Source organism: Hippocampus guttulatus, chromosome 3, assembly GCF_054856545.1.
Source record: "Hippocampus guttulatus isolate MCC_2025c chromosome 3, RoL_Hgut_1.0, whole genome shotgun sequence".
Lineage (NCBI taxonomy): Eukaryota > Metazoa > Chordata > Actinopteri > Syngnathiformes > Syngnathidae > Hippocampus > Hippocampus guttulatus.
In genome coordinates, this window is record NC_141263.1 from 25,001,173 (window position 1) to 25,013,230 (window position 12,058).

General features: G+C 45.2%; 1 protein-coding gene across 1 annotated transcript; it reads left to right on the forward strand.

The window, feature by feature from the left end:
* Nucleotides 1-35: 35 nt before the first annotated feature.
* neto2a (neuropilin (NRP) and tolloid (TLL)-like 2a) lies at nucleotides 36-11,457 on the forward strand. Its single transcript, XM_086107639.1, has 10 exons — nucleotides 36-483; nucleotides 2,722-2,778; nucleotides 2,856-2,999; nucleotides 4,245-4,493; nucleotides 4,689-4,736; nucleotides 4,815-4,942; nucleotides 5,853-6,081; nucleotides 7,171-7,284; nucleotides 7,485-7,615; nucleotides 8,380-11,457. The coding sequence occupies exons 1-10, from the start codon at nucleotides 474-476 to the stop codon at nucleotides 9,103-9,105; spliced, it is 1,836 nt and encodes a 611-aa protein (XP_085963765.1). The 5' UTR covers nucleotides 36-473; the 3' UTR covers nucleotides 9,106-11,457.
* Nucleotides 11,458-12,058: the final 601 nt, after the last annotated feature.

Below are 12,058 nucleotides of genomic sequence, written 5' to 3' on the forward strand. Positions count from 1 at the left end.
CGACGTTGGTGACGACTCACGCTGGATGTCAGCAACGCCCGCGGCTTTAAATGCTCCTCATGCGGGCGCAACTCCTCCTCTGTGCGCCCACGGAATTGGAAGCGGAGCAGACCACGTCCTCCTCATCATCCTCATCCTTTACCACCACCACCTCCTCTTCTTCATCCATCTATTTTCCCTTTTTTCTAGCCCTTTCTCTGTCAATCTCTTTGGAAAGCTACCTGGAACATCTCATTGAGGTTTGAGTCCCAGGTGGAACGAGCAGCTCGGGCGTGACAAGAAGCTAAGAAGCTCCACCGGACCCCACCGCCCCCCCCCTCCCCCTTCACCGCGCACACAAGCCGAGGAGGAGCCGCCGGGTGCCCGATACGCGTGATGGATGTACCCCCTGAATGTTTACTGGGCGCTCCTTTGAAGATTGACTCGACGGAAGGGTTCTTGTAGAAAAGGGGTGCGTTTTTGCAGAGGAAATAATGCAAAGAGGTGAGTCCGGGTTTTTTTACCATTTGATTTGAAATTAATTGCAGCTGAAACTATCAGAAATAATTAGCTCCACTCTAATGAATCGGCAGTAATCTCGGGACCAGACTCCGTTGTGAAATTGGGTAGAAAGTAACTAAACCGTTCCCTGGAATGATGCACGAACTAATGTTGCGTGCGTGCTCGAAGGCGTTTGTGCGTGTGGTCGACGAGCATCGTCTCGGCGTGTGTCTCAGCGGCGTTAACTGCACCCCGCGGAGCTGATTGTGGGGGTTTCGTGCGTAAAATCACGAATTGGTGTCCACGAATGGGTGCACGGTACTACCTCATACATTCAAAGGTTTAGAACTGAGGACCAGGTCAGGGTGCGCATGTACTTGCACTCTGGTGTAAACCAAATGTCGTATCCTCATTCCACGCAAACTCAACGCCGCAACTGGCCGAGCGAACCTAGTTCCATTATCGGACCCAGCGCGGCCAAGCAAAGAGGTCATATCAGCGGCGAGCATCGCTGCGATTCGCTGGTCTCGCTGGACCAACGACTCGAACGCCACAAACTGACGATCATATTGTTCCATCGTCGGCCGGTTTTAGCGTCATGCCAACGGCACGCTACACTGAGTTTCGCCCGTTTCACACCTGGATGTTCTAAATAAGGACGGGTGGATGGATAGATGGACGGGGGGGGGGGGGGGGTGAATGGGCTGATACTGGTAGACTGGTAGATGGATACAACAGTAGATGGCTTGTTTATTTGAAGGAGGCATTTATCTATTTCATCAATTTCAGAATAATTTACCCTTCCAATGGGAAATGGAATGTGAACCCGTTTCACTGTGCCTGTCAGAGCCCATTCTTTCCCGTTTTTTTGGGGGGGGGGGCGGAATGGCATTGACAAGGGCCAAAGTCAATTCAAAATATTCCGCCGCTTGAGCCGTAACAAGGGGCGGGACAGGCCCTGTGCAAAAAGGTAGTCTGCAATGCCGGGGCGAGGGGAGTGGCGTTGAACGCCGGACACTTGCTTGTCCCATCATGTGGTCTTGAAAGCAATCGACACTGTTCCACAGTGCCACAACTATTTTATACCTCATACCAAGAGGTCATCAAATGATGTGACTGCGGCATGCCTTGTGGGTTGCAATTAGTGGAAAGCTGCAAGCGATTGGTTGTGTTAAAAAAAAAGAAACCATCACTATTGGTGATTCAAAAACATTTAACTCTTCACTTAGTGTTCCATTAGCCGGCCACGCATGTTTTTGGAATGTGGTTGGAAACCAGAGTACCCGGAGAAACCCCACACAGGCACTGGGGGAACATGCAAACTCCACACAGGAAGTCCGGAGCCAAAATCGAACCCCGCATTTAGCTCAGCTAATTGTAATTAATTTTCTGAATGGATTTGTTAGTTTTGAACCAACAACGTACTGAAGCCAGACTACCAACCATATTTGCTTTGGTAATGTAGTCATGTGCTTCTTGTAAAACACAGTAGAACCATGTGACCTCTCCCAGCCAATCGGCAACAAGATGGGAATATAATCACCATAATAGAGATAACAATAATAATAATGATGTAAATAATTCAAACAATAATAAACAGGGGACCCAAGGACACGTAGCCACAGCGCAACTGGACTGTCACTGGTGGGAAGAAAGCCGGCAAAAACACGTCGATGATTGTTGTGTGTTGTGTTGTAAGATCATATGAGTGTGTATGAGTAAGTCTGTGTCCTCGGTGCTTGGCGGCACGCCGAAACACATCGTCGCGTTGCCACGGGGCCAACCTCACTGGCTCCTCATAGCAACACGAAGCACCGCGGAATTAGGAGGAGGGGGGTTATAAGGGGGACTCCAGCACCTGTCAGCATTACATCCAGGGGATAAAACTCCCAAATAACATTTGTCTGGGGGAGAAAAGACGACAATCATTTAATTCACTGTAGTTCCCGATGACATCAATTGGCGATCGGTTCTTCGAGGAGAGCCGTCAATTTCTTCACGTTGGTGTCCAGTCGGCGAAGTGTCTCAGAAATCGCATTCGATTTGCGATTAAGTTCACTCTATGCCCGAGTCTGAGTGTTGATCACACGCCAGAGCCCATCAAGCACGACCGGCGGCTCGTCCATTTCCAATTAAACCGCCCGTGTCTTCAGCACTTGGCGATAAATCAAGAAGCTGCCAAGGATACCAGTGATGGATGCATGATATCGTTTCGTTTCTTTTTTTTTTTTTTTTTTCTAGCGTGGATCCTCCTCGTTCTCATAGAAGAGGGACTCGCTCTGGCACAGAGAACTAAAGGTAAGCAAGACAAAAGAAAATGTCATTCGAAATGATGTTATCAAAATACAGTACTTCAATCTTTGTTCTTCTCAAAGACTCCCTCGGCGATAATGGCATCCAAAGCCCGAACCAAAATGATTGCGGAACTTGGGTGCGCAACATCAACGGCGGAGTGTTCACATCGCCAAAATACCCAGACACGTATCCGCCAAACAAGGAGTGCGTTTACATCCTGGAAGGTGAGCCAGGTGCATTGTGGGTAGCCATCCAATCTTCAGGACTGGGCTCCAGTGCTAAGGAGTTTTATTACGATGCTTATGCTATTTAAAAAGAAGCCGTTGATTTATTTATTTTTTTGTGATGAAAAAATATTTGCCATTTTCTTAACATTGACAGGGGATTTCATGACATTTTAAAAAACGGATTATTCTGCATGTAAAAATAAAAGCATGCGCCTTTTATGAGCGATGATCTGAAAATTTACAGGAGGTGGGGGGGGGGGATCATTTCGTCAACAGAAACTATGTTCGGGCAAAAAAAATCTTAAAAGTCAACATCGCGAGGGGATTTTACAACTCTCTCTCTCTCTGCGTGTGTATATATAGTACATGTATACTGTATTGTGTATGTAAATATTCTGTACTGCTGCGGAAACTACAAAAAAAAATCTTGTCATATTGCAATCGTACTGTATAACAAAGTACTTAATTGTAATAATACCGGATTAACATTGTCTCCAGAAGTGATCAAAACATCCTTCAAATGCCAACTTGAGGGACTCAAGCAGGCGACTGTTAACTGTCAACTAGCGTTCTTCTCTACTTGCACGCAGCAGCTCAACTTTGCTGCTGCGTTTTGTTGCACGACATGATGACGTCTCGCTACACTTGGAGGAGGTTCCCATCCAGACGTGGTGCAATTGCTCCCCCTGTAGAAGAGAATCAGCATTACAGCTACTAAACTTTCAACCGACCACACAGATTGATGGGGGCTCCGAATGAGTATTTTCACAACTAAAGTTATTATCATTATTATTATTATTATGAGCGTAGTGGCCTCGTAGTGGTGCTGCTATTATTATTGATACCAAACCCAACCAATAAATGTGTGAACGCTGACAATACAATCAAATGGCGCAGCACTTTTTTAAACCATTCCATAGTTTGTCAGTAATTCCAAATCAGTACTGGCATGTTTTATTTAGTATTTCACACAAAAAAAGTGATTTTAAAATAATTTCATGAGATGGATGAACACAAACTAGATGGAATTTGAAATGAACCAAGTTTAAAGTGGTCATGCCTCAATCAATGCAGATACAAAAACTCTCCATTTTGTGAATGTGTTACTTTCCAGAAGTTCTTATGAGTGGGAAAATACTTGCCAGCTTACCACTTAGTGATCTTCTTTTCTAGCTTCCAAAAAGTGATCAAAGTGATCCCAGTGGTGCGCTAACGTGAACCTTCTTGTCCATGACCAAACAGCACTGCCCAGGCAGAGGATCCAGCTGGCGTTCGACAAGAACTACTACATTGAGCCGTCCTTCGAGTGCCGCTTCGATCACATCGAGATCCGCGACGGGCCCTTCGGCTTCTCGCCGCTCATCGACCGGGTGTGCGGAGGGAAGAACCCGGGACTGGTCACCTCCACCGGGCGCTTCATGTGGATCAAGTTCACTAGCGACGAGGAGCTGGAGGGCCTCGGATTCCGCATCAAGTACACATTCATTGCAGGTGAGGACACGCAACAACTCCAACTTTTCCATACGTACATATAGCAATACCGAAATAAATACTGTATCTATAAACGAAAATGTTTCATTGGCTGCCGCCCAGTCCGCCCAAAGTCAACTGGGATAGACTCCAGTTCACCCACAAATGCAATAAAAAAAACAGGAAAGACAGTTGATACTGTTGTTGTTTTTTCAGACCCTGACTTCCATCTGCATGTGGGCGGACTTTTAAACCCAATCCCGGGTGAGCTCTTCTTTGCTTTTATTTTGAAATAAAAATGCATCTTCATCTCATCATCCTCCGCTGTCCTTCGTCTTCCAGACTGTCAGTTTGAGCTCAGCGGCTTCGACGGGATCATTCGCTCCAGTCAGGTGGATGAAGCCAAGCGGGTGAAGCCGGGCGACGCTCTGGACTGCATCTGGACCATCAGGGCTCCCCCTCAGTCCAAGGTGTGTGCACACTTGACTGAGTAAGGCTGCTTCTGCAGTCATCATCAATTGGACGGCAACAACCTCTTTGAACCTGACCGTCCATTCATGCACAAATTAGAACATCATTCTGCCTGTTCACAACAATGTGTACATTCACACGTAATGACATTTTTCTGATTCAGGCTTCAGTATTCTTTCAGTATTGTATGTTTAATCCACTTTCTATTGAGTAGACACATTAAAAAAAAAAAAAAAAAAGGACATCCGTGACTCCCAGGCAAGGCTAGCATCTCCACCCCTGGAGTAAATGAGTCATGGGCATGTTCCAGAGCGGCTCCTCTCCGCCACAACATGGCGACGACACAAATTAATGCATATCTGATTAAGTTACACGAGCGGTGCCGCGCCACGTTTGGCGTGTTTATGCGTGGGACGGGGAAGACTGCTGGCATGTCATTGCAAGTTCATTTACATGCTGATATTATAAGATAAGATAAGAAAACCTTTATTAGTCTCGCAATGGAGAAATTCCCAATTCACAGCAGCAAAGTTATGAAAGGAAGAAGTAGAACAACAAAATATAGGAGCTGCTGGAAAGGCAGCCACTCTCGCGGCGCCATTTTGAAGTCAAAATGGGGTGGACTGTAAATGTAACATATCAGTATTAGACAAGATTCTAATACGATGAATGACAATGTTTGTCATTCATCGTATTAGAATCTTGTCTAATACTGATATGTTACATTTACAGTCCACCCCAACCTGGTGGACTAACTGAGCCATTGAAATGCATTGCAGGGGAAAGTCACTAAAGATATAAATGGATCATTTTGACACCCCAATGCAAGTTATCCAAAAAAAATGCTGATAAACCTTCTGCCATCAACGACCTGTCATCCCTCATCGTTGCGTTTGTGCATGCGTGCAGATCTACCTGCGCTTCATGGAGTACCAGATGGAGCATTCCAACGAGTGCAAGAAGAACTTTGTGGCCATCTACGACGGCAGCAGCGCCATCGAGAACCTGAAGGCCAAGTTCTGCAGCACGGTGGCCAACGACGTCATGCTGGAGAACGGCGTGGGCGTCGTGCGCATGTGGGCCGACGAGAAGAGCCGACTCAGCCGCTTCCGCTTGCTCTTCACCTCCTTCGTGGACCGTGAGTCAACCCTTTTCTTCTCACGATATCATTGGGCGATTGTTTCGGATATATATATATATGTATATATATATTATTTATTTATTTATTTTTTAACTGAGTTGGAATTCAGAAAAACGAGTGTCAGCCACTGTCAGGATCACTAATGGCGAAGGCCTTTTTTTTCTTTTTTTTTTTACATATTTTTGGGTGAATTCATAATCTAATGAAAATAAAATGGATTAATATAAAAGAATCATGTATAAGGAAAAATACATTTTAAAAAAACGTTCTTCCGAAATCAATTTTAAAAAATCAAAAATTTAAATAGAGGCGCAATAGAATTAAAAAAATAACAGCATCACAAAAATGTAAGGAATATTTTCAATTAAATTCTGTAACTGGATTTTTTAATAAAAAATAATTAATGAAGTAACAATAATACATATGCTTAAAAAAATCTGCATCACTAGAATTTGAGGTTTTTACAAAAATTCAATTTAATGAACCCTAAAAGTACATTCAAATAACTTCAATTAAGAAGAATAATATGTTAATAAAATAAAATACAAATATTAATGCGATTGATTTCTGGTTGTCCACTACTCAATATTTTTTCCTCACATATATCATTTACACTAATTTAAATTGTATCCATGTAGAAATAAATAAATGGCACAATTCTAAATAATAATAATAATAATAATTACAACAAATAAATAATTTTTGTTTCAAAATCACTCTTGAAAAATCAAGTCACTTTTTTAATATATCGAATTTAGAATAAATTGTGTCATTGTCCCGACACTCGCAGATTCAGACAAAAAAAATTCTCTTTCATTGTTATGCCTGGTCATCTTCTTATTATCAAGTTTTACTGAGCAACCCCCTCCACCCCCCCACACACACATTCTGTTTTTTTCCCTACATGATGCTTACTGAAACCTGTACTAGTGGTGAATTAGCTCAGTCATGTTAGTGGGGCAGCTGCTTGATCTCCACTGAACCTGCAGTGTTTGCTTTTGTGTTTTTATTACCGTCAAAATGGTTTGAAGCCCTTTTTGCACCCTCTTATGTTTTTTTAATCATGTTTCTGTTCCTTGCCTGCAGCCCCATGCTCGGCCAACACCTTCTTCTGTCACAGCAACATGTGCATCAACAACTCGCTCGTGTGCAATGGTGTCCAGAACTGTGTCTACCCGTGGGATGAAAATCACTGCAAAGGTAAGAACATTTGACAACAATGAGTCACTTCTCCAAAACTGACAAAAAGACTCGACCTGACTTGAACTGCAAGACTTGTCTTGCCTGTTTACATTTGAAAAGCTGCAATTCTGCAAAGCAATGTAGACTCGAGACTTTTGACTTGCACTTATGTGAGTCTCTCCCTTCTCTGCTCATCGGCGTTCACCCTACGCGTCTAGAGAAGAGATCCAGGGGTCTCTTCCACCAGATCACCAAGACCCACGGCACGGTCATCGGTGTTTCATCCGGGATCGTTCTGGTTCTTCTCATCATTTCCATCCTGGTCCAGATGAAGCAGCCACGGAAAAAGGTAAGGCAGTCAAGCCGGTTTCCCAAAGTTCAGTGTTGAGGCTGTAGTGTGCATGCCAGACCACAAGTGGGCAGAGTAGCCCTGCAACACTAAATAATTTAAATTGCTTTGGGGGGGGGGGGGGGGGTTGTTGTTCTTGAGCCAGGATTGTGTTAACAAAAAAAAAGTTCCAGAGACGGAGATGATTCGGGTGAATAGGGACACTTGAGCGGGAACACATTGGATTCAGATGTGCATTGACTTGAGTTAGCAGATTCAACAGACACACCGATGATTGGATGTATTCACTTGAATCAGGTGTCTGAATCAAGTCATGGATTCATCAAGAACTTTGCAGACTCAGATATTTGGTTCAGTGACTCGAGTTAGTCACCAGAAACACAGCGACTTATAATCAATCAGTCAAATCAATGCACTGATTCAAGTTAGCAAACACAAATTTTTTAAGTGAGTCACATTACTGATTTGTTTTGTTGGACTCATGGGAAACATGAAGACCCAGATGATTTGGTTCTTTCTGTTCGTTAGCAGACTCATCAGATGATTCATTTGAATCGGGTGACCGACAAATGAGTAGATTTTCTGTTGACGCTACAGAGTCGGATATTTCAGGATTATCACTTAATTTACTCAAATGATCAGACGCATGACTGAAAATCTCAATAATTCCCTGAGACAAGTCGACAGACTCGTGTAGTCTAACTCACCCATGTCCTTGCACAGGAGATGTTCATTAGTGAAACACGGTCATGCGTTTTGCCCAGGTGGTCGCCCGCCGGCCGGGTGTCTTCAACAAAGCGGGTCTCCAGGAGGTCTTCAACCCACCACACTATGAGCTCTTCTCTCTACGTGACAAGGAGATGTCGTCGGACCTGGCCGACCTTTCAGAGGAGCTGGACAGTTTCCACAAGGTTCGCCGCTCGTCCACCATGTCCCGCTGCGTACACGAGCACCACTGCGGCTCGCAGGGTTCTGTGGGTACGGGCGGGGGCAGCGGCAGCATGAAGCACAGCCGCACCACGCTGAGCTCCATGGAACTGTCCTACCACAACGACTTCTCCAAGCCACCACCCATGAAGACCTTCAACTCCACCGGCACCTATAAGAAGAGTTGCTATGGCTACAAGCAGCACGCGCAGACTCACGACTGTGACCAGCAGGTCATCGAGGACCGCGTCACGGAGGAGATACCCTGCGAGATCTACAATCGAGGTGTCGGGGCCACAGGCGGCGTGGGCATCGGAGGGGCGGTGGGCATCACGGGGGGCGTGGCCATGGCCGGAGGGATGGGTATGTCAGGGGGAATGGCCATGGCGGGACCCAGTGGCATCGCCGGGGGCATCGGCGGTGGGATGGGGGGAGCCTGCGGCACACTCACCGGTGGGATTGGGGGAGCGTGCGGCACGCTCACCATGCGTGGCAACAGCGCCCGGAACAGCACCTCCGTGGTGGTGGACCCGCAGCAGCGCTCCATGTCCATGGACTTCTAGAAGAAGAATCTTCTCTTCGTGGGAGTTAGAAAACTGGGATGAGGGAACCAGAACCGAACCTTAGTGGTCAAACACCAACGGCGCTCCATGTCCGTGGATTTACAGAAGGAGAATCTGCCCTTTATGGGACTGGAAAACTGGAATTAAGGAACCGGATCATTTCCAACAACGCTCCATGTCCATGGACTTGGAGAAAAAGAATGTTAGCTCTGTGGGGTTGGTAAATGGAGATCAAGGAAGCCGAACTGAACCTCAGTGGTCAACTACCAACAGTGCTCCACGTCCATGGAATTCTCAAAGGCAAATATTCTCACCCGAGGATGGCAAATCCTGTTTCAAGCAACCAGAACAACTGGAACACACAGGATGGTCTGAATTCCGATCTGCATGCAGACACTTGGTTGGACCAAGTAAGCAGTCAAAAAGAAAAACCCGTCCAGAGACTTTCTGAACGTTTTACATCACCCGCCATGCACAAATACAAGAGATACAAATGTATATATAGATAATGTGTCTTCAAATAATTTATTTGATTTTTTTTTTTGGGGGGGGGGGGATCTCCCACAGCTAGGATTGGCCTGGTGACATAGTGGGAATTGATGGGACTCCCAAAGTAGTCAACAGGTCTGTCTTTTGGTTTTACCCAAGTAGATTAGTCCAAAGACTCTTTCACGCACCGGTAATCAAACTTGTCCTCATCACAAAATCATCCAGGCCGTTTCTCCCCTTCCCCAAGTTGGGTTGCATCACAACAAACCATGTGACGCCACTCTCTTCACTTATTGGTCGCAGGAATGTAAACGGAAAGTAATTTTGACATACATCAAGTACTGCTGGACAATCTAGTAGACAGGCCAGTAGCCAAGTGCACTTTAAGGTGGCTAAAGCAAATACTTGACCAGTCAGTCAGCAGTCACTTGTGTTGTTGTGTCACCATTATGACATTAAGTGTCTGATTGGTTCATTCCGAACCGTTCGTTTTTATTCGGAAAGGTTCCGTTTGTTCTCAGCGGTCACAGACCACTTGGTTTTGCCGACACCCCGTTTCCATTTGTGGCATTTCACATCACAGAACTAACCACAGCAATGTGGAACACAAACTAGAGTTGTCAGAAAAGGGACCAAACTGTGAAAGCGCCCCCTACTGTGTGGTTCGTTGTGATGTGATTGGTTTGGTCTGCACCCAAATTCAGTTCACAGACTTCACCGAGTTCATTTCGAAGCGTTCAAAGGAACCACACAAAGAGAAAAACACATGACAGTTGGATTCAAATGGATCAAAGCGTGAATGCACCCCGAGAACTAGTACAGTAGTATGTTTGGATTGATCGATCGATTTTGGTCTGGTTCAGTTATTCCAATTATCTGAATAGCTTTATCCTCGCGAGGGTCGCGGGCGTGCTGGAGCCTATCTCAGCTGACGTCAGGTAGTCGTTGAGGTACACCCTAACTGGTTGCCAGCCAATCGCGGGATAAGACTCGCAACCATCCGCGCTCACGATAACACCTAGGGACAATTTATACTGTTCAATTAACCGATGTTTTTGGAATGTGTGAGGAAACCGGAGTACCCGTAGAAAACCCACGCAACCACGTGGAGAACATGCAAACTCCACACAGGAGGCCCGGAATCGAACCCAAGAACTCTGATCTGTGAGGCGGAAGTGCTAAGCAGTCGACGACCATGCCGCCCGTACTGTATCCACACCTAACCAAATAAACATCATGAAGAGAGAACACAAATTTGAATGTGATTAAAACGGTTTACAGGATGTAAAAGCAAAATCCGGTTGATTTGGGCCTCACCGATGCTTCATTATCATATTCACACTTGACCAAACTGCACCGGGGTGGGGAAAACGCAGCAGTCTAAAAGGTGATGATGTGGACACGCCCTGAAACGGTCCGTCTTAGTTGGTTTTGCTTCGCTGTGACTCATTGGTGCCCCCTAAGGGACAGAGCGGCATTACAAGACATGTCCGAATAGTCTCGCCACCTTTTGGCAGTGCTGCTCTGGACTCTCCGAATCCATCAAGGTCATGACAGCACTTGTGACGGGGCATTAGACAAATGACATGCTTTGGCCTTTGTCTAACTAGCAGCCCTGCTTACCTCATACACAACACACACGCAGACATAACGCCTATAGCTCCGTCCCGCCACGGGAAGAGTACACCAAGAGACTCTTATTTTGGTAAGAGGAAAGTGTTTCTATTTTTGAACTCTCCTTGTGAAATGTAAATCAAGCACAACTTCCTTTAAAGAGACAATAATGATGATGATGATGATGATGATGATTTAACCACTATGTATGATTTCATTCTCTTGGATTAAAAGAGGACCTACTCACCAGCCTGTGGGAACTTCATTGTACAGTGTTATCAAAAGTGTAAAATAAATGCCTCACCCAAATGGGACGCTAATTTTTCCCTTCAGAAATGGTGGCATCCCACCGTGGGTCATTATTGCTCATCAAATATTTTCTTTTTTTGACGTACTCCAGTTCATCAGCGCGTTGTCCACTTGAAACTCATAAGAACCTCACCCTTAATAATCCTCCTTTTTTTTCAGGTGAGGGACCACAGTCTAGGTTTGTTACATACAAAAACAGCGGTACTAAAAGAGCGGGTGAATCGTTTCTTTGACAAATGAAAATGGCGACTTCCGTAGTTCCCTGGACAGTAACGAAGAGGGTCTACTGGCTCTGTTCACCAGGGATTGTTACAATTACAAGGCACGCATCTATTTGAGGGAGGCTTTTATTTGTAATTTGAAATATACTACAGGAATTATATATAATATAGATGATCGGATATTATGGTTCACACTTGTTTGTACAAATAAAGGCTGGTCTGAGCCCTAAAAGCTATCTGGTACTCTTTTCGGTTGAGTAAATGAATGCTCCGTGCCATTTAAAATAAACAAGATCCCAAGGAAAATAGGAAAGAAACAA